The sequence below is a fragment of the Piliocolobus tephrosceles genome, chromosome 2 (genome assembly GCF_002776525.5).
Source record: "Piliocolobus tephrosceles isolate RC106 chromosome 2, ASM277652v3, whole genome shotgun sequence".
NCBI classification, from domain to species: domain Eukaryota; kingdom Metazoa; phylum Chordata; class Mammalia; order Primates; family Cercopithecidae; genus Piliocolobus; species Piliocolobus tephrosceles.
In genome coordinates, this window is record NC_045435.1 from 8,905,546 (window position 1) to 8,929,495 (window position 23,950).

The window sequence follows — 23,950 nt, forward strand, 5'->3', positions numbered from 1 at the left end:
ATTTGGTCTTTTTACATAATCCCATACTTCTTGCAGGCTTTGTTCATTTCTTCTTCTTTTTTTCTTTTGGTTTCTCTTCTCGCTTCATTTCATTCATTTGATCCTCAATCGCTGATACTCTTTCTTCCAGTTGATCGAGTCGGTTACTGAAGCTTGTGCATTTGTCACATATTTCTCGTGTCATGGTTTTCATCTCTGTCATTTCGTTTATGACCTTCTCTGCATTAATTAGTCTAGCTGTCAATTCTTCCACTCTTTTTTCAAGATTTTTAGTTTCTTTGCGCTGGGTACGTAATTCCTCCTTTAGCTCTGAGAGGTTTGATGGACTGAAGCCTTCTTCTCTCATCTCGTCAAAGTCATTCTCTGACCAAATTTGTTCCGTTGCTGGCGATGGGCTGTGCTCCTTTGCAGGGGGAGATGCGCTCTTAGTTTTTGAATTTCCAGGTTTTCTGCCCTGCTTCTTCCCCATCTTTGTGGTTTTATCTGTCTCTGGTCTTTGATGATGGTGACGTACTGCTGGGGTTTTGGTATAGGTGTCCTTCCTGTTTGATAGTTTTCCTTCTGACAGTCAGGACCCTCAGCTATAGGTCTGTTGGAGAGTGCTTGAGGTCCACTCCAGACCCTGTTTGTCTGGGTATCAGCAGCAGAGGTTGCAGAAGATAGAATATTGCTGAACAGCGAGTGCACCTGTCTGATTCTTGCTTTGGAAGCTTCCTCTCAGGGGTGTACTCCACCCTGTGAGGTGTGGGGTGTCAGACTGCCCCTAGTGGGGGATGTCTCCCAGTTAGGCTACTCAGGGGTCAGGGACCCACTTGAGCAGGCAGCCTGCCCCTTCTCAGATCTCAGCCTCCGTGTTGGGAGATCCACTGCTCTCTTCAAAGCTGTCAGACAGAGTCGTTCGCGTCTGCCCAGGCCTCTGCTGCTTCCCCTGTTATTTTTTAGCTGTACCCTGTCCCCAGAGGCGGAATCTACAGAGACAGGCAGGTTTCCTTGAGCTGCTGTGAGCTCCACCCAGTTCGAGCTTCCCATCGGCTTTGTTTACCTACTTAAGCCTCATCAATGGCGGGCGCCCCTCCCCCAGCCTCGCTGCTGCCTTGCCGTTAGATTGCAGCAGACTGCTGAGTTAGCAAGGAGGGAGGCTCCGTGGGCGTGGGACCCTCCCGGCCAGGTGTGGGATATATTCTCCGGTGTGCCGGTGTTACAGCGCAGTATTGGGGTGGGAGTTACCCGATTTTCCAGGTGTTGTGTGTCTCAGTTCCCCTGGCTAGGAAAAGGGACTCCCTTCCCCCTGGCGCTTCTCAGGTGAGGCGATGCCTCGCCCTGCTTCAGCTCTCACTGGTCAGGCTGCAGCAGCTGACCAGCACTGATTGTCCGGCACTCCCAAGTGAGATGACCCCAGTACCTCAGTTGAAAATGCAGAAATCACCTGTCTTCTGTGTCGCTCATGCTGGGAGATGGAGACTGGAGCTGTTCCTATTCAGCCATCTTGCTCCTAAATTTTTAAAAGTTGATATTTTGATATTCAGCATTGAATTAAGTTACCATTTAAAAGTTTAAATTGGCTTTTACTTCATATTGTATAAATGAGGACATTATCAAGAACCTCCTAGTTGTGAGAGTGCTGGGCACTGGGAATTATAGGTGGAAGCAAGCAATTCCTCCTCAGCTATGGCGGGTTTGGGATAAACACGATATGTCTTATTGAAAGTTTCATTTAGAAGGTGATAGAGGAGAGAGCTCTTTTGTATGGAGGAACCTGCATTTCTTTAGTTTATAAGCAATAGGGCAAGGTGTGAAGGCTAACAAAATCTGTCATGGAAAATGAGAAGGAAAATTCATTTGGATGAAATAGTAGAAAAGAACTAGAAACATTATGCCAAATGAACAATTAATATTTTTGACAGAACTAGGAAAACATATGCAGTGTGATGTTGTGGAAAGGACTCTAGGTGTCCCTGGAATCAAAGCTTGCCTCTACCATGTGCTAGCTGGCTAACCTCTGGCCAGTCATTTCACCACTGTGAGTTGTGAGGACTGAATCTAATAAAAACGTGTACCGTTTGTAGGCTCATGACATAGCAGACACATACAATGTTAGTTTCCCCCCTTCTACCACTGTACACATGCATGCACATGTTCCCCACCCCTACCACTGAAAGAGTAATGTAGAGAACACAAGTGAGATGATAATGGATTACCGTCCTTTAAGTTTTACTTAAAGTCTTGGGGTTGATAGGTGAGAGGATAGATAACAAAGTTAATTTGCTTGTTGTTTTCATTAAGTTTCTTAACCTTAATATCAGGTTAAATTATTTATTTTGATTCATATTTTTGCTTTTCTCTGTTATTTATGAAGATGAAAGTTTCTGGAAAATAAGTATCCTCTTTTTTTAAGTAAAGAAAAGTTTCTCACGTTAGATATTTAAATTATGAGGCTTTTTGACCCACAGAAACCTTAATATCCTGCATTAAATTTACTTAAGAATTGGCTATGACCTCAGGTAAAAGAATCAGAATGTTGCGTAGCTTACAAACCTCTTCAAATTTCAAGTGGCTATATTCTATTTTGGATGAATCTTAGCTTCCAAAGATTTTTGAAACAACCACCTTAATCAGGAATTTCTTGATACTAAAACTTTCAAAGTCATAATCATCTTGGGAAATCCTCATTTAATAGCTGTCTCCTGAAATCTTACTATTTTTTTTCATGTCTTTATCCCATCCATCAAGCATGTGTTTTATCTGAACTAGAATGAATTGGCTGAACTGTATTCAAGAGAACACTGGTTGAATTTCTTATTACTTCTTCTTGGGTGGCTTTTTGATCACAATTTCTTTTAATGACTCATTCATTTCAAGGTTGCTTGGCTTTGGTTGAGGTCCTCAGTGTATTTTTATCCTGGAAACTTAACTGCCACAATGAATTCCATAAATGTTTTCAAGGAACCTAACTACATGTCCCTAGCCTACAAGTCTAGTTGAAGATTTAGAGTATTTGGGAATGAAAAGATTGTGAAAAATCTTGCTTCATCAGCTACTTCATTTGTTAGGCTCTCAAGATGACTTGTGTTATAGTATGTATTGCTGATAGAGTCATGATTTTGTGTGAGATAGACTAATTCTCATTACCTTGTGCAAGAGCCCATTGTAAAAATCTATTCCTTTTGATTCCTTATTTCCTGCCCTATATTTGGCACCAAGGAAACAGCAGTAGATAAGACAATCATACCTTCATGGGACTTGCAGTATAGGGTTGGAAAAAGACATTAAATGAATACTTAATTGCAATTATGAAATAAAGTATGGTGAAAGAATCAGCAAATGATAGGGGCCAGAGGTGTGTGGGGAGTGGAAGATTGATTAAAAAAAAAAAAAAAAAAAAGCAGAGTGTTCCTGAGGAAGTCACTTTTAAGCTATGAAATGAAGGATTGGAGTTTCCAGGCAGACGAGGAAGGAAAGACATTCTACAGAAGGGAATAGCAGGTGCAAAAACCTGATGGTGGAGAAGAGCTTTGGGAGAACCGGAAAAGAAAGCCAGACTAGCTAGAGTAGATTGGTGGGGGGTGAGTAGGTTTCATTATTCTGAATCTTATAGAAGGGTTGGAGTTTTTTCCTAAGAGTGTATGGAAGCTGTTAAGAACACAGAAGTGGTGTGACTGGATTTATGTTTTTGTTTATGCAATCTTCCCTGCTCTGTGAAGAGTGGGTCAAATAAAAGTAAGAATAAATGTAGAGAGGCCCATTAAGAGGCTGTCTGAGGAGCCAAAGCAGAGATGATTGAATTAAGAGGTCTCGTTATAAATGTAACTAGAATTATGCCGGTTTGTAAAGACTGTAGAAGTCAGACATATCTTCTACAGGGAACACTTCAATGAATTAGAGTTTATCCTGGTGGAATTTCACCTCTAGGCAGAGTCTTTGAGCATTAGGAGCCTCTTGGATGAAGCTCTGAACTACAGTAATGCCCGGTTGTATCTTGGGCTCTCTATCTGGAGTCCTGTTCCACTTTCGTTTCTAGTTTTCATTAAATTTTTAATAAAGCTTTTTTTCCCCTCTCTGCTATTTTTAATAATCTTTGAGTGGTAGTTTTCAGCTTTTTTCATTACCAGTTATCTCTTTCCATTTTCACCTATAAACCTCATTTTTGAAAGATATAGTGAAGGGAAAAGTTCCCATTTCTTCAAGCAATTTGATATGTAGAAATATGAATCAATACTTCCAGCAACTGTGAAGAGGACTAGTATTTCTACTCTAAAGTAGCATAATCTCAACAAATTCCAACCGTTCCACAGAAGCAGCAACTAAATACTTCCTTATACAAACAGCCACATCTATGGTCCTCATAATAGGTATTCTCTCTAATAATCTGTTCTCCAGTGAACTATAATAAGTACTGTTAATCAGTTTTCATCTACCGTGGCCAGACTTTCTGAAAATTTGAAGATGTGTGTGGACCTTTGTGGTATCTTAGACAGTTATATTGGCAATCCCTGTTTAGAAGTTCTATAAAAACTCCTGAGTTACTGCTGGTGTTACTGAGTGAGGCAGAACCTACCACGCTAAGGTCCAGACTCAGGTAACTTGGATCTTTTAATTTAGTATAATAATAAATGTGGCCAGGTGTGGTGACTCACGCTTGTAATCCCAGCACTTTGGGAGGCTGAGGCAGGTGGATCACCTGAGGTCAGTAGTTTGAGACCAGCCTGGCCAATATGATGAAAACCTGTCTTTACTAAAAATACAAAAAATTAGCAGGGCATGGTGGTGGGTTCCTGTAATCCCAGCTACTCAGGAGGCTGAGGCAGGAGAATCGTTTGTACCCAGGAGGCGGAGGTTGCAGTGAGCCGAGATTGCATTACTGCCCTCCAACCTGGGCAGCAAGAATGAAACTCTGCCCCAAAATAGTAATAATAATAAATGCTACTGACATTTTATTCTGAAAAGTAGATTTAAAAACAGCAGTTGTCATTGGAATTGAAAAAATAAAATGAATTTTATAGATCTAAATTTGTATTTTTGAATCTGTTCAACAATGACCAGTTTCTAGGAGGAACTGGACATTTCTAGAATGGTTCTGGGTGATGGTTTTTTTAAGTTGTAGTTACAAAACAGTGAACTCAGAAGAAATATATACATTTGCATTGAAAGCTTCAAGTCCTTCAAGACAGCATTTGTTCATATGTACCGTAATTGGTGTGTGTGTGTGTGTGTGTGTGTGTGTGTGTGTGTGTGTGTGTGTGTGTTTACATGCATGATTGGAAAGTGGCGATCCTGGTATTCTTTTTGTAGAACATGAAATTGTCACTTAAAGCATAATACTAAATCTTACTACTTTAGATTTCACCAACTCAGAATTTTGTAGTGGTCAGTCTAAAGTTTGCCTTTATTTTGGAGGGGAGAAATAGTAAATGGTTTAAAATTTCATGTGAAATAATGTTGATATTAACATACTTCCTAATTGGAACTCATAAACACATGTTCATTCATTGTCTGCCACCCCTTAGAATCTGATGACAGTGCACTTAAGACTTGTGAACGGCTGAGCCTGGAAAATATTCCCATTTAACAAGATTATCATTGCTATATGATGGATTATTTTTAAAATTAACACCAATAGTATAAAAAATATTTGCTGCCTTTTTTAACCACATCATTTTTGCAAATATTTGCCATTTTTTCATTCTTACATCAGATTATATCAGTTTGCAAATGAAACAGGGCTGACTAGATAATTCCTTTCTAGCAGAGTCCAAATTTCTGTAACTAGTTATTTTTTTCCTGCATGGAATGTTTTCGGCTTTGAAAATAGAGTGTGAATTCCTTAGATTGTTTGCCTTCTTAACTGTACAGTAATTTTATAGAATCTGTTTTGTTTCCAGTACTACAGTTGGCTAGGTTCCTATTTGTTATTTTTATATTGGTTTCCAAATTTTGGTTCCTGTATGTGGCAAACATTTTAAAACTCTGATACTGTTAAACTTAGTAAGATTTTATTAATGAAGTTTCAGTTTACATTCCTATCTTCAGATATGCTTTTGTTTCCACACAAATGAGTATGTATAATGTTTGTGTGTATAATATAATTAACATGCAGAAGAATATTTGTAGTTTGGTGTGAATTTGTAGAACAAAGGTGCTGATGAACAAAGTGTTACCAATTTTGCAGAGAAAGAAAATTTAAACAATCTGTTAAGATGGTGTTAACCCAAAGAGGCAATTCACATTACAGTATAGAGTTTATTCCAAGCTGTTAGGTAAGCCTGAAGAGCATGTTAATGATTTTAATGTTTTCTATATGTTTAATTTTTTTTGGTATATTAGGAGTGCTGAGAACAGACTACGTATATGTTTGTGCTGTCTCGTGCTATACAGTGGCTCTGTCCTTCACTGTTGGTAAATACAAATGTATTTATTAGCTTCCTAGATACTGTGTAGGTCACAAAATAATTATGCTATATTTTAATGTTTTGTATTCATTTTTTAGTGTATGGAGATTTAGATAAGGAGTTTGATTTGATCCAGTTAACCATGTGTAGCTTATAGCCTGTTTGACTACATAGTTTATTGCTTAGGCAACTGAGCTATGCTTTATATCATCCATAAGAAAGCATTAATTATTTTCGTCTGAGAAAATTTTTTCCGGGCTTCTACTGTGGACTCTGCTTTTCATACATGACATTGTTATATTCCTAAGAGAAACATGAGGTTTAGTCTCTACTCTCAGTACATAAAAGGAGAGAAGAGGTAAAATACCTAGTATAGTGTCTGGTACTTAGTAAATGTTAATTGGCTCTGAATCACGATAAATTATGTTTTACTATACTATATATGTGAATTCCTCTTAACAGAATTGCAGATGCTAAAAACCAATGCCAGATTCCTATAATAGAAGCAAGGAATTAGTCTTAGGACCACACAATAATATTGTCAGGAGAATTTAGCCGAAGACCAGGCTTACCCTACATCGTTTAGCACCCGAACAGAGTAGCTGTTCATATATCTACGATGCAAGGCTGTTGACAAGATGAGAACTATGAAAGCAAGATTACATATTGTTTAAGGCTCTGGGAAATTGATTATTTAAAGAATTTTAGATCACATAAGAGAGAAGAGTGTATAGGTGTACATTTTCTTGTTTCTGCCTGTATTTTCTTATTTCTAGTAAATAATACAGTAACTTAGGAATAGTACTTCTGTGCTTTCTTTTTTGAGACAGAGTCTTGCTCTGTCACCTGGGCTGGAGTGCATTGGCGCTATCTCAGCTCACTGCAACCTCCGCCTTCCGGGTTCAAGCGATTCTCCTGCCCCAGCCTCCCAAGTAGTTGGGACTACAGGCAGGCGCCACCACACCTGGCTAATTTTTTGTTTTTTTTTTTGTTTTTTTTGTTTTTTTTTGTTTTTGGTAGAGACAGGGTTTCAACATGTTAGCCAGGATAGTCTCGATCTCCTGACCTCGTGATCCGCCTGCCTCACCCTCCCAAAGTGCTGGGATTACAGACATGAGCCACCGTGCCTGGCCACTTACTTGAGTTAGAATAAATATAGGCACTTGAGTTCAACTGTGCAAAAATGTTTACAGCAAATATAGTTGGTTACATACCAACTATATTGTGGTAAGTGATGGCTACTGACACTACTGTGGGTCTTTTTCCAATTCAGTCAAGAACACAAAACAGTATTAATCGAAGGAAAATCTAAATAAATATATTTTGCAACTCTACAATCTCAGAAATAGCCAACACTGTCAATCAAAAATATTTCTATGATAGTAATCAATGTGCTGATATTTTTTGATTCATTTGTTAACATAAAATATATTTTCATGGTATTATATATGGGTCAACATAAGATTTCAGGTTTAAATATTTCATGCAACAAAGTTCTCTAGCCTTTGCAGTTATTATGTGTTGAAAATGTTTTTAATTGTACTTAATTTTTTTTTTTAAATGTATGTATCAGTTATGGCAGATAATATAGCTAAGTTTGCAGCTGTCTTAGAAAATCTGATGTTGGTGTCTTCAGAAAACCTGACATTCCTCAGACTGTTCTTGATGATTGGCTTGCCGTCACTTTTGTATTCTCTCCTGCTCTTTCTCACAATCACATTATCCTGCCTTCAGAGCCCCATCTGAGATCTGCCTCCTCTGGACAGCCCTCTAGGATTAGGGAAGGCAGGTAATGGGGAAGAATAGAAACTCTTTTTATAGATACTATGGTTACACTTCCTTTGGGTTAAACTCTACTGTGAAGATTAGCGTGTATTCAACACTGAAGATGCTCTTTTGGGGGCTACACAGAAAAAGAGGGAATGCCAGTTTGCTTCAGCAGAATCCCTGAGGGCATTCTGTTTACTACTGCCATCGCTGTTATCCACAACACCCAAATGAAGTGTACCATATATGTGATACTTTGTGCAGTAATGTGTTACTGTCATTTGTATGTATTGTTTGATTAAAATTACCAGAATAAAATTCTATGCAGAGGCTGTCAGTTTAAAGTGTAGCACATACCAGGCACAGTGGCTCACGCATGTCTCCTCAACACTTTGGGAGGTTGAGATGGGAGGATTGCTTGAGGCTGGGAGTTCCAGACCAACCAGGTAGTGAGACCCCCATCTTTACTAACAATTTAAATAATTAGTTGGGTGTGGTGGCACACACCTGTAGTTTTAGCTACTTGGGAGGCTGAGGTGGGAGGATTGCTTGAGAACAGGAACTTGAGGCTGCAGTGAGCTAGGATTGTGCCACTGCACTCTAGCCTGGGTGACACAGCGAGGAAAAAGAAATGTAAATTATATACTGCCCTGTACTTTGAAAATATCACTGATTTTTCTAGTATTATAGGACACATTAAAGTGGATCCAGCAAGATAAGTGTTTTCTCAGTATTTATTATAATCTAAGCACTTCACATGTAATAAGTTCATCTTTTAAGTTGCTCAGTCCAGAAAGTTTAGTGTATCTTTGACTCCTCTCTTTTTCTCAAACTTCATATTCACCTGCCAGTTCTTTGAATATACCAGAATCTGACTACATCTTAACAGCTCTACTACTACCACTCTATTTCAGGTTCCAACTTTTACATCAATTATGGCAATAAATTTCTTACCTTTGGTTTTGCCCTTTCTCCCCTTCAGTCTACTCTGAATTCAGTGATCAGTGTGATCTTACTAAATTGAAAATTTCATCTCACTCTACCAACTATCCTTATCTCCAGGATGCTCTAGCATTCAGCTTGCCATTACTCATCTGACTTCATCTTTTACTTGTCTACTGTGGCCTCAAACATGCTGAGCACATTTCCACACAGGGCCTTTGATTCCCACTGCCTATTCTCAGATTCAAATACCTCACACCTCACTCCCTCACCTATGTTAGAATTTTACTTAAATGTCATCTTCACAATGATGCCTGATCTGACCACTGTACTTAAAATTGTAACTCCCTAACTTTTTAAAACTTCCTTGTTCTCATTGTTTTTCTAAAGTACAATACACATTCTAACACACTATTTTTTTCTTACTAACATTATCTATTTTCTTCTACCTCCCCCCACTCCACCCAGAGGTATATTCCCTATAAGAAAGAATTTTTATCTGGTTGTTGTTTGTTTTATCTCTGGTGCCTAGAATAACAACTGGTCATAATACATGCTTATTAAATACATGCTGAATGAATAAATGAACAAACTGCCAGCCCTGGCTCTTTTACTAGGCTTTATTTCACCCATCAATACAGATATCCTACGTATGAAAGGACGTTGTTACTCTATGATAGCTTCTTTTTATTTTATAATAGTCTTATTAAGTTATAATTCACACACCGTACAGTTCCCCTATTTAAAATACACAATTCAGGGGGGCTGGCCAAGGTGACCAACTAGAAACAGCTAGTGTGTGCCGCCTTCATGGAAAGAAATAGAAGGGGCAAGTAAATGTAGTACTTCAACTGGAATACCCAGGTACACACACTAGGATTCATCAAGAAAATAACTCTATACTCACAGAGAATGGAAAAAAGCAAAGCAGGACCACCACCCACTCAGGAACTGGTGACTGGGGACCAGAGCAGTCCCCTAGTGTGCTGCAGCAGTCATGGAAAAGTGGCCAGACTTTCTTACATGGGTCCCCACTCACGTATCTCCTCACTGGGCAAGTCCTCCAGGCCTGGGTTTCCAGCCTCCCCTCACTGGGGCTTTGGAGCCAGTAGCAGCTCTGCAGCAACCTGGGACAAGAGCTCAGGTGGGGTTTCCATCTTTCCTGTCTTGCAACCCTCACCTTTGCTGTTTCCAGACTCTGGAAAGTACATGAGACTGAAGGCTGGTCTGAACCCCCAGCACAGCACTCATCTCACAGAAAAGTGGTCAGACGGTTCTCCATGTAGATCCCGGTCCTCACTTCTCCTCACCGGACAGGGCTGCCTGACCTGGGACTCCAGCGCAATCACTGTGCCCCACCTGACCAGTTCAATTAGAGGCAGCCCAGCAGTTAAAGGAACACCCACACAGAGAGATGAGAAAGAGCTAACACAAGAACTTCAGCAATTCAAATGGCCAGAGTGTCTTATGTCCTCCTAACGATTGCACTAGTTCACCAACGAGGGTTCTTAACCCTCGTTGGCTGGGTTGGCTGAAATGACAGAAATAGAATTTAGAATATGCATAGAAATGAAGAGCATCGAGATTCAGGAGAATGGCAAAACCCAATTCAAGGAAACTAAGAATTAACAAACAATACAGGAGCCAACAGATAAAATAGCCAGTACAAAAAAGAATCTGACTGACCTGATAGAGCTGAAAAACACTACAAGAATTTCACAACCCAATTGTAAGTTTTAACAGCAGAATAGACCAAGCTGAGGAAAGAATCTTGGAACTTGAAGACTGGCTCTCTGAAATAAGAGAGTCAGACAAAAGAAAAAAAGAATGCAAAGGAATGAATAAAACCTCCAAGAAATAAGGGATTATATAAAAAGGCCAAATCTGCAAATCACTGATATCCCTGAATTGGATGGGGAGAAAGCAAACAACTTGGAAAACATATTTCAGGATATCATCCATGAAAATTTCCCCACCCTCAATAGAGAGGCCAACAGTCAAATTCAGGAAATACAGAGAACCCCTGCATGATTTTACACAAGATCTCCCCAAGACACATAATCGTCAGATTTTCCAATGTCAAAATAAAAGAATGTTAAAGGCAGCTAGAGAGAAAGGGCAGGTAAGCAACAAAGGGAACCCCATCAGGCTAGCAGCAGACCTCTCAACTGAAACCCTGCAAACTGGAAGAGATTGGGGACCTATATTTGACATTCTTAAAGAAAAAAATCTTCAAGAATTTTATAACCAGCCAAACTAAGCTTCCTCAGCAAAAGAGAAATAAGATCCTTTTCAGATAAGCAAATGCTGAACAAATTCATTACCACCAGACCCACCTTCCAAGACATATTGAAGCTAGCACTAAATATGGAAAAGCAAAACCATTAAAACACCACTAGGAAAATACACTCAAGTACACACACCAGTGACACTATAAAGCAACCACACAAACAAGCCAGCATGATAACCAGCTAACAACACAATGCCAGGATCATATGCACACATATCAATACTAACCTTGAATGTAAATAGCCTAAATGCCCCATTTAAAAAGGCATAGAGTGGCATGCTGAATAAAAAACACCCAATGATATGCCATCTTCAAGAGACCCATCTCACATGCAGTGACATCCATAGGCTCAAAATAAAGGGATGGAGGAAAATCTAACAAGCAAATGGAAATCAGAAGAATGCAGGCATTGCAACCGTAATTTCAGAAAAAACAGACTTTAAACCAACAAAGCTCAAAAAAGACAAGGGCATTACATAAGGTAAGGGGTTCAATTCAACAAGACCTAACTATTCTCAATATATATGCACTCAGCACAGGAGCACCCAGATTCATAAAGCAAATTCTTAGAAACCTAAAAAGAGACTTAAGCTCCCACACAATAATAGTGGGAGACTTTAACTTTAATACTGACAGTATTAGACAGATCATCTAAGCAGAAAATTAACAAAGATTCAGGACCTAAACTCAACATTGGACCAAATGTATCTGATAGGCCTCTACAGAACTCTCCACCCAAAACAGTAGAATATACATTCTTCTGATTGCCACATGACACATACTCTAAAAATGACCACATAATGGGACATAAAGCAATCAGCAGATGCAAATAAACCAAGACCTACCAGACACACTCTCAGACTACAGTGCAATTAAAATAAAAATCAAAACTAAAAAAATCGCTCAAAACCATGCAATTACATGGAAATTAACCTGTTCCAGAATATCTTTGGAGTAAATAATGAAATTAAGGCAAAAATCAAGAAGTTCTTTGAAACTAACGAGAACAAAGATACAACATTCCAGAATCTCTGGGACACAGCTAAGGCATTGTTATGAGGGAAATTTATAGCACTAAATGCCCACATCAAAAAGTTAGAACTCAAATTAACCCAACATCACAACTAAAAGAACTAGAGAAGTAAGAGCAAACCAGCGCTAAAGCTGGCAGAATGCATACAACCAAAATCAGAGCTCAACCTGAAGGAGAATGAGATGCAGAAAAGCATTCAAAAGATCAGCGAATCAGGGAATTGTGTTTTTGAAAAAAAATTAATGATAGGCCACCTAGATTAATAAAGAAAAGAGAAGGGCCAAGAGCAATGGCTCATGCTTGTAATCCCAGCACTTTGGAGGCCAAGGTGAGTGGATCACTTGAGGTCAGGAGTTCATGATGAGCCTGGCCAACATGGTGAAACATCGTCTCTACTAAAAATACCAAAAAAAAAAAAAAAAAAAATTAGCTGGGCATGGTGGCATGGGCCTGTAATCCTAGCTACCCAGGAGGCGGAGGTTACAGTGAGTCAAGATCACACCACTGCACTGCACTGCACTGCAGCCTGGGAAACAGACTCCATCTCAAAAAAAAAAAAAAAAAAAAAATTAACATTTGTATACACCAAAAACAGTCAAGCTGAGAGCCAAATCAAGAACACAATCCCATTCACAATTGCCACAAAAAGAATAAAATACCTAGGAATGCAGCTAGCCAGGGAGGTGAATGCTCTCTACAACCAGAATTACAAAACACTGCTCAAAGAAATCGGAGATGACACAAACAAATGGAAAAACATGCCATGCTCATGAATTGGAGGAATCATTATCATAAAAATGGCCATCCTGCCCAAAGCGATTTACAGATTCAGTGAAATTCTTACCAAACTTCCAATGACGTTCTTCACAGAACTAGAAAAAAACTACTTTAGAATTCATATGGAAACAAAAAGGAGCCCAAATAGCCAAGGCAATCTTAAGCAAAAAGAAAAAAGCTGGACGGATCACATTACCTGACTTCAAGCTGTATTTCAGGGCTACAGTAACCAAAACAGCATGGTACTGGTACAAAAACAGGTACATAAACCAATAAAAGAGAATAGAGGGCACAGAAATAAGGCCACATATCTACGACCACCTGATCGTTGACAAAGCTGACAAAAACAAACAATGGAGAAAGGACTGCCTATTTAATAAATGGTGCGGGGATAACTGGCTAGCCATATGCAGAAGATTGAAGCTGGACCCCTTCCTTACACCATATACAAAAATCAACTCATGACACTTAAATGTAAATCTCAAAACTATAAAAACCCTGGAAGACAATCTAGGCAATAGCATTCTGGTCATAGGAACTGGCAAAGATTTCATGAAGAAGACACCAAAAGCAAACACAGCAAAAGCAAAAATTGACAAATAGGATCTAATTAAAATTAAGAGCTTCTGTACAGCAAAAGAAACTATCAACAGAATAAACAGACAACCAACAGAATGGGGAGAAGATATTTGCAAAGTGTGGATCTGGCAAAGGTCTGATATCCAACATCGATAAGGAACTTAAACAAATTTACAAGAAAAAAGAAACATTAAAAAGCGGGCAAAGAATATCAACAGACACTTTTCCAAAGAAGACACACATGTGGCCAATAAGCATAAGAAAAAAAGCTCAGTATCATTGATCTTTAGAGAAATACAAATCAAAACCACAATGAGATACCATCTCATACCAGGCAGAATGGCTATTATTAAAAAGTAACACAATAACATGCTAATGAGGTCGTGGAGAAAAGGGAACACTTATATGCTGTTGTTGGGAGTGTAAATTCAACCATTGTGGAAATGAGTGGTGATTGCTGAGACAGCTAAAAGCAGAGCTGCCATTTGACCTAGTAATCCCATTACTGGGTATATACCCAAAGGAATATAGCACTCATTATGTTCATTGCAGCAGTATTTACAATAGCAAACACATGGAGTCAACCTAAATGTCCATTAATGGTAAACTGGATAAAGAAAATGTGGTACATATACACTATGGAATACTATGCAGTCATATAAAAAAATGAGATTATGCCCTTTGCAGGGACATGGATGGAGCTGGAGGCCATTAACCTTACAGGAAGAGAAAACCAAATACCACATGTTCTTTTAAGTGGCAGCTAAATGTAACACATGGACACATAGAGGGGAACAATTGGCACTGGGGCCTACTGGAGGGTAGGAGGAGGGAGAGGAACAGAAACAACTGTGGGATGCTAACTAGGCTTAGTACCTAGATGACAAAAGATACAACAAATCCCCATGACACAAGTTTGCCTATATAACAATCCTGTGCATATACCCCTGAACCTAAAATAAAGTTAAAAGGAAAACTACCTGTTGGGTACTGTGCTCACTGCCTTGGTGGTGGGGTCTGTACCCCAAACCTCAGCACCATGCAGTATACCTATGTAACCTGCACGTGTACCCCTGTGTCCAAAATAAAAGTTGAAATTAAATAATAAAATATCTGTATATAGAATTCATTAATTTTTCAGTGTATTCAGAGCTGTACAGTCATCACCATAGTCAATTTTAAAACATATTTATCACCCTAAAGGAAATTCCTTAGTAGCAGTTATTCCCCATTTCTCTCCTCTTAACCCCCTACGGTCCTAGGAAACCATGAGTCTACTTTTTATTGCTGTAGATTTGTCTATTCGAGACATTTCATATAAATGTATCATATAGTATGTGGTCTTTTGTGACTAGCTTCTTTCACTTAGCATATCTTCAAAGTGTATCCACGTTGTAGCATGAATCAGTACTTCATTTCTTTTTATGGCCAAATAATATTCCATTGTATGTATATACACCCCATTTTGTTTATCCATCCATTCATCAGTTGATGAACTTTTGTATACAAATATTGGTGGGGACATAGTTTTTAATTCTCTTGAGCATATACCTGATAGTGAGATTTCTGGGTCATATGCTAACTCTTGGTTTAGTATTTTAAGGAACTGCCCAACCATTTTCCAAAACAGCTGCACCATTTTACAATTTTACTAGTACTGCGTAAAGACTCCAGTTTCTCCACACTTTTGCCAGTGCTTGTTATGTCTTTTTTACTTTCGCCATCTAGTGGGTGTATGGTGGTGTCTCACTGTGATTTTAATTTGCATTTCCCTGATGGCTAATGATGTTGAGCATCTTTTTACGTGCCTGTTGGCCATTTGTGTATCTTCTTTGGAGAAATGTCTGTTCATATCCATTGTCTGTTTTTAAATTGGTTCCTTTGTCTTTTTAATGCCACATGATGTTATGTATTCTGGATGTTAGATACATCTGTTTTCATTGGCATATCATTTGCAAATGTTTTCTCCCATTCTGTGTGCTATCTTTCTGTTTCTTAATGGTGTCTTGTGAAGTACAAAAGTTTTTATTCTTGATGAACTTCCATTTATTTTTATTTGTTCTCTTGTGCATTTGGTGTTTTATCTAAGAAATCACTGCTTCATCCAGAGTTATGATATTCTCATATATTTTTTTCTAAAAGTTTTATAGTTTCAGCTCAAGTTTAGATCCACTTTATTTTGTATGTGGTGTGAGGTATGGGTCCAATTCATTTGTTTGCTTGGTGGATATCCAGTTGTCTCAGCATCATTTGTCTAAAAGATTATTCTTCCCCCCATTTAATTGTCTTGGCACCCTTGTTGAAACTCAGTTGACTATAAATTTGAGGGTTTATTTCTAGACTTTCAGTTCTGTTCCTTTGATTATGATAGCATACATTGCTATTGAGAGGTGACAATGTGCTAGCAGCCCTCACTCTCAGCGCCTCCTCAGCTTCCAGCCTCGGTGTCCACTCTGGGGGTGCTTGAGGAGCCCTTCAGTCCGCCAGGGCATCGTGGGAGCCCCTCTCTGAGCTGGCTGAGGCCGGAGCCTCCTCCCTCTGCTTGCTGGGAGAGGTGTGGAGGGAGAGGCGCCGGTGGGAACCGGGGCTTTGTGAGTTCCAGCAGGTGCGGGCGTGGGCCTGGTGGGTCCCACACACGGAGCAGCCCAGCACCGCCGGCCCAAGGCAGTGAGGGGCTTAGCACCGGGCCAGCAGCTGCGAGGTTGCGCGTAGTCCCCCAGCAGTGCCGGCCCGCCAGCTCTGCACTCAAATTCTTGTCGGGCCTTAGCTGCTTCCCCAGGGGGCAGAGCCCAGGACCTGCAGCCCGCCATGTCTGAGCTCTTCCCCCTGAGGTGGGCTCTCCCGGTGGCTTGAGCCTCCCCGACAGGCACCGCCCCCTGCTCCATGGCGCCCAGTCCCATCAACAGCCCAAGGGCTGAGGAGTGCAGGCGCGGATCGGACGCAGCTCCGCCTGCAGCCCTGGTGCAGGATCCACTGGGTGAAGTCAACTGGGCTCCTGAACTAGATGGGGACTTGGAGAACTTTTATATCTAGCGGGAGGATTGTTTGTGCACCAATCATTACTCTGTGTCTAGTTCAGGGTTTGTGAATACACCAATTGGTACTCTGTATCCAGCTAACCTAGTGGAGACTTGGAGGACTAGCAGTCTGTGACTCTGTGTCTAGCACAAGCATTGTAAATGCACCAATCAGCACTCTGTGTCTAGCTCAGGGGTTGTAAATACACCAGTTGGTACTCTGTATCTAGCTAACCTAGTGGAAACTTGGAGGACTAGCACTCTGTGACTCTTGTGTCTAGCTCAAGGATTGTAAATGCACCAGGCAGCACTCTGTGTCTAGCTCAAAGTTTGTGAATACACCAATTGGTACTCTGTATCTAGCTAACTCTGTGTCTAGCTAACTAGCACTCTGTGACTCTGTGTCTAGCTAACTAGCACTCTATGACTCTTGTGTCTAGCTCAAGGATTGTAAACGTACCAATCAGCACTCTGTCAAAACGGACCAATCAGCTCTCTGTAAAACCAATCAGCAGGATGTGGGTGGGGCCAGATAAGACAATAAAAGCAGGCTGCCCCAGCCAGCTGCAACCTGCTGGGGTCCCCTTCCACACTGTGGAAGCTTTGTTCTTTTGCTGTTTGCAGTACATCTTGCTGCTGCTCACTCTTTGGGTCCACGCTGCCATTAAGAGCTGTAACACTCACCACGAAGGTCTGCAGCTTCACTCCTGAAGCCACCGAGACAAGGAACCCACTGGGAAGAACGAACAACTCCAGAGGCGCTGCCTTTAAGAGCTGTAACACTCACACGAAGGTCTGCAGCTTTACTCCTGACAGCGAGACCACGAACCCACTAGAAGGAAGAAGCTCCAGACACATCTGAACGTCTGAAGAAACAAACTCCGGAAACACCATCTTTAAGAACTGTAACACTCACCGCGAGGGTCCGCGCCTTCATTCTTGAAGTCAGTGAGACCAAGAACCCACCAATTCCAGACACACTATCAGAAATCTCTGGGGTAGATAGATTTTTTTGGAGCTAGGCTGTGTTCTTATTAGCTGGGAGCATTGTAGTAATGACAGGTTTCTGGAAGGCTGTTTACTTAGGAAAAGCTTTTAAGAAAGACATTTTAAAGCTTCTTAATTGCCTGCTTTATTTGATGTTGTTTTCTTTGCCTTTGTAGAGTCATAAAGGTCAAAGTGTATACTTAAGGCTTTATCTTCAGTCTTCCTGGCTCTCCTTGTAGCTATCCCTTTTGAATTCTTATTTTTCTCCTTTAGAACTCTTTTGAGCTTCCGCGAAATTTGAGAGCAAGTTTAGTGAGTTGCACATTTGCATGGCATAGTTTTGGAGTCTCAGCACTGCATGGACTTAAAACCAAAGCCCTGTTCTGATCAAATAATCCATAGTTGACCAGATTTCTGGCATGTGGCTGGAAGGTGATGGGGCCAGCTGGCAATCTTCTTGTGGTTTAAGTGCCATTTTGGACCACACAGTACCTTTCATCCCAGGATATTAATCTTAGAAATTCAACTTCTAATCTTAGAAGTTGGAAATTTTGTTGGTGGAGCAGAAAGTGGAAAATTGATTCTTGTTGATGCTGGGCAAAGATTGACAGGAACAACTAGAGTACCGGTAATTCAATTTGCCTGCTCTTCTGGTTGGTCAACTAGGTGGCAGTAAACCCCTATTTAGGCATCTGTTCTCTTAAATTCCTAAAGCACAGATTAGCTTAACTGTCATTCAAATGTCTGGTTTATAAATATTAATTTATACAGTTGCATTGAAAATACCGCTTTCCTACTGGTACAACAGTTATTAAGCTCTAGTTCAAGACACGTTTTAGTTGAATAGTAAACACAAAATGTCTTCAGAATTGTAGCATAAAATGATCTGTTCTTGCTGTGGTAACCATTAATTTAACAAATTTTTACATACTGTTCAGTGTGCTAGGAGCTATCTCCATCAGTATATTGGCCACCCTTGACACAGTTCTTTAATGAAGCATTTATATGTAAAATCTTTTGTGATTGCCTTGGGGTCTTCTTCCAGGTTTTCCTCCCTGCGGGTTAGTAAATAACTGGATTTAGCCAAACATGCTAATGATCAGAAACTTTTATTCATCCATTGATTCAATAAATAAGCCTCCTGTATACCATATGCTGCTATTGCTACCGGAAATACAAAGGTGGGGACAGTCTCAGGCTCTGTGTGGGGACTAGGCTTTTATAGAGCGATTTTGCTTATAACTCTATAATTACATCAACAAGTCAGGCTTACGTATTAACATAACACATGTTACCTTTGACAATACAAAATAGTCATCCGTTTATTAAACAAAACTTAAAGTGCCTACTATGTGCTAAAGGAATTTGACTTGTGAAGGTGAGGGACAGCTTCACAAGGCCAGCACTTGAAGACTGTGTACACTGTGTTGAAGGCTTTGCTCTCTATCCTAAGAGCAGAAGGAAGCCATTGAAATGGTGGGGTTTTTTGTTTTGTTTTTTGGTTTTTTTTTTAACCAAAACCACTTTTTACATAGCCTATGAACTTGGTCTTGGTCTTAATTAGAGGCAGATTAGCTCTTGCTCAGATGTATTGATTTCTAGGCAGAAAATGTTAAATTTAAGAAGTTTTGTTTCTTTAGAGCAATGCTACTCCAACTTCACTGTGCTTAAGAAATTACCGAGAGGACTTGTTAAAACAGATTTTTGGGCCCCACCTCCAGAGATTCTGTAAGTCTGGATGGAGTTCAAGAATTTGAATTTCTACTAAATTTCCAGAAGATGCTGATGCACCAGTCCTGTCTCTGGACCAGATTTTAATTAGCAGTTATTAATAGTTACAGCTATAAAATTAACTCATTTTCTTTGTCATTGTTTTCCTTGTGTGCAAACAGCAGAGGATCATTTTTAGTTATATAATAACCGAGAAATATTTGTATGTGTGTGTGTAGCTGTATTTTACAGAAACCACTTTAAAGCTATAAATTTTACTTATCTATGCATGTTCTAAATATATATATATATAGAAATCACATATACATATATATGTGTATATGGTATGTGACTTCCTGAGGTGATGTAGTAAACAGTATTGAAGAGACATTGCTCCAAAAATCAAGAAACTTAATATCAGAAAGAAATTGTGATTAACAAAAATTGGTAAAGTTTTTAGGACCCCCTTGACAGTGCCATTGAGATTTTTGAAAATTAGAGCATATGTATTCTTGTGCCATGTTGTAACAAACCTGCACGTTATGCACATGTACCCTAGAACTTAAAGTATAATAATAATAATAAAGAAAGAAAGAAAAAGAAAAAAAGAAAAATTAAAAAAAAAATTAGAGCAGTACAGTTTGGAATTCTGAAACACTTGGAGTTTCAGCAAGGTAATCCTGTATATTAATGCAATCAGTTTTTTATTTTTGTTTTTCTAGATCTAATTACTTGTTTGGACACTGCATCCAATTTTTTGGAACCTGAGTTCAGGTATGATCATATTTGTGACTTCTTTTTTTTTGCTTAAATGTTACTCTTCATTCACGTCTTTATTTTCATTCTGTATACTCTTAGGGTTAATATATATTGTGTGATACGTATCATTGTTCCGAGACTTCAATAAATTAGAGCTTATTTAAAGCTTATTTAAAGCATAAAACCATTTAGTTGCATGTTTACATTTTGCTTTTATTGTAGCATTTAGATCTGCAAAATGAAAGTATCATTTTAATATGCTTTGAAAGTAGAACTAGTTGCTTTTCAAAATCTGGCAAAACTGCTAATAAAAGTTGAAAAGGTATTTATCTTTTTTCAAAAAATTGAAAGAGCATGGTTTTGGCTGTTTAGAATTCTCCGGTGTTGTTACTCAAGTACGATTTCTACTATTTTTCTTCTTTATGCCTTTATGCCTCTAATCGAGTTCCTATTTCTGTTTGCTGGCTGCCATTCGCACTGCTGCCCAGTTGTTTTCCAAATACATATCTGATCGTTTCCCTGCTTAAAAATCTTGAGAAACTACTTGTTATGAGAAAAAACAGTTGTCCCAGTTTCCTTAACCTGGTCTTCTGGGTCTTTCACAAGTAGTCCTCAGGCCATTTTTCCAGTCTCATCTCAGGCCATTTTTCCAGACCATCTTTCCAGTCATTGAAATGACTCTGAGTTATTTACACTGCTCTGAGCTCACAGAGCTTTTACCAGAAAACACTTGCCTCCTCTCTGCTTGGCAGATCATTCTCATCTTTCAAGAGCCATCTTACTAACTTCCTCCGAACTTACTACCACTTCCCCCAAGAACCTTAATTTTGTCTTCAAGAATGGTTCTGGGTGGGAAGGGTGCCCTCTTCAGCATTTGAGGGGGACCCTGGTTAGCTGGGGTCACCCTGGCATCAGTGTATGGTAGACAGCTCTGGCAGAGGGTGAGCTGCACTCCCGCCACTCTCCAGCTCCATGATCCGCCACAAATCCGAGCTCCCATTGTCCCTCTCTGGGGCTGCTGTACTATCACCTAATGGCGTCCAGCCTCCACTCATGATTCCTTGCTATCTCTTTTCTTCTCAGGAGCCAGAATCATCTTTTTTAAAAATACTAATCAGATTATGTATGTAAGCTGCCAAAATCCTTTACTGACTTCCTATTTTTACTTAGAAATATATTCCAGACTCCTCACCATAGCCCACAAAGCTCCTGCATTACCTGCCCATCTGTCCAGTCTTCTCTCTGACTAACGTTAGTTTTGCTCTCTGCCACCTACTTGCACTGCTGTCCTCACTTCCAGACACGCCCCAGGCCGTCCTGCCTCATGCTGTTCTCTTCCCTCTGACAAGTGTGCATTTCCCACCACTTGTTCTAGTGACATCCCTTAACTCACTGCTGAGGCTTCAGTTTCTAAGAGACCCACTCTGCCACCCCCATTCCCTGACTGGGGGTGGTAGAGAGTCCTGCGTCAGAGCACAGACTCCAGAACCCATTTGCTACCTGCTAGCTGTGTGAATGGGCATACAGTTCCTTAATTTCCCAGTTCCCTAAAATGAGGACAACACTAGCATCTCCTCCATAGGGGTCTTATATGGATTACCTAAAGCACTTAGGGTGCTACCTGGCAATTCATTCAGTTTACTGAATTATTTTGTTACTTGTATTAAGTTAGATTTCTTCTGGTTATTTCAGCGTGACTTTTCGTCATAGCAGAATCAAAATCAATTCTTTGTGTAAGTATTGGTTTAATGTCTTCTGCCACTGGAATATAAACTCAGTGAGGACAGGGGCAATATTTGTTTGACTTTTGTAAACCCGGTACCTTCTACTGCCCTACACTCAACAGACAGCATAATAGACATTCAAATAAATGTGTTGGGTGGATGGGTAGCAGCGTGAGTGAATGTACCTCTTTTAATACAGCTTAAATTGCATCAATAGAGGGTTGGGAAAACATATTATGGCATATCCACAGAATAGAATATCATGTAGCTCTTAAATTTGATGAATAGGTCTTATAGTAGAAACATGTCTACCATTCATTATGAAATAAAATAATCAAGGCAGTATGTAATAAGAAAAAAAATGTGGCAAATGTGTGAGTAAAGACACATTATATATGTATGGATGGAAGAACGTGTGAAAGGGCTTTTTAGAACTGGTGGTCCTGGCCAGACACGGTCATTCACGCCTGAAATCCCAGCACTTTGGGAGGCTGAGATGGGCGGATCACCTGACGTCAGGAGTTTGAGACCAGCCTGGCCAACATGGTGAAACCCCATCTCTACTAAAAATACAAAAATTAGCCGGGGGTAGTAGTACACACCTGTAATCCCAGCTACTCAGAAGGCTGAAGCAGGAAAATCTCTGAGACCCAGGAGGCGGAGGTTGCAGTGAGCCAAGAAGGTGCCATTGCACTCCAGCTTGGGCGACAGGAGTGAAACTCCGTGTCAAAAATAAGAACTGGTGAGTCGTTCAGGGTAGTGAAATTATGGTATTCACCTTGAACTGAAAAATGTGTCTGTGATATTTTTGGGGGTTGCTTTTTTCCCTGTAAAATGCAGCATTATGTAACCTTTTGCTTGTTTTCATTTCTCAGTAAGTACTGCCCAGCTGGTTGTCTGCTTCCTTTTGCTGAGATATCTGGAACAATTCCTCATGGATATAGAGATGTAAGCTGGATATAAACTTATTTGAAAATTGTGATATAACTTTATTTTTTTAGAACTCCAGAGTAGTTAGAGGTGTGTTAATTATATATCCTTACCTTTTACTTTTTTAAAACATTTTTTAGTAATATGCGTTTTATTCTTTTTTTTCTGCTAAAACTATTGTGTTCCAGTATCAATAATCTATGTTTATGAAGAAACTGCCTAGATTAACTGATTTCTCGAGGAAGTAGAGTGTCTTGTTTATGAATTATTAAGAGAAAATTAAAAACGAATCTTTTCTTTTTCCCTTCCTTAAGTCCTCGCCATTGTGCATGGCTGGTGTGCATGCAGGAGTAGTGTCAAACACGTTGGGTGGCCAAATCAGTGTTGTAATTAGTAAAGGTATCCCATATTATGAAAGTTCTTTGGCTAACAACGTCACATCTGTGGTGTAAGTATATATGCAATTTAAAAAATATATGCTATCTATAATTAGCATTCTGGGTAGCAGTGGGCTAAGAACTAGCTAGATCTCAGCAATATCACTGTTAATGGTGTTCATGAAAGAACGTTTAGGCAGTAAGCACTCACATTGGCGTGCTCAGTGTCTTATTTTTTGTTTTGTTTTGTTTTAAGACAGTTTCGCTCTTGTTGCCCAGGCTAGAGTGCAGTGGCGTGATCTCGGCTCACTGCAATCTCTGCCTTCTGGTTTCAAGCAATTCTCCTTCCTCAGCCTCCTAAGTAACTGGGATTACAGGTGTGTGCCACCATGCCTGTACAAAATAACTTTCGTATTTTTAGTAGAGACGGGGTTTCACCATGTTAGCCAGGCTGGTCTCGAACTCCTGACTTCATGGTCCACCCGCCTCGGCCACCCAAAGTGCTGGGATTACAGGCGTGACCCGCCATGCCCGGCCAGTGTCTGCATATTTTGAAGAGTATAGGCGATGTTGTACTACCTTAGCTTATTCTTCAAAAATGTAGGCATTTGGAAGAGTAATGTGTTTCTTCTGTCTTTTCTAAGTGTTAAAGTCTACATACGAGTCTAGAAG

The 23,950-nt window shown here is 39.8% G+C and overlaps 1 protein-coding gene across 1 annotated transcript in view; it reads left to right on the plus strand.

The window, feature by feature from the left end:
• Nucleotides 1–23,950, plus strand: part of DCBLD2 (discoidin, CUB and LCCL domain containing 2) — a 96,607-nt gene that overhangs the window by 49,294 nt on the left and 23,363 nt on the right. Inside the window, exons 4-6 of the mRNA XM_023211954.2 lie at nt 20,211–20,262; nt 22,847–22,919; nt 23,216–23,349. Coding sequence (XP_023067722.2) covers nt 20,211–20,262; nt 22,847–22,919; nt 23,216–23,349 — 259 coding nt within the window. The remainder of the gene's footprint in view (nt 1–20,210; nt 20,263–22,846; nt 22,920–23,215; nt 23,350–23,950) is intronic.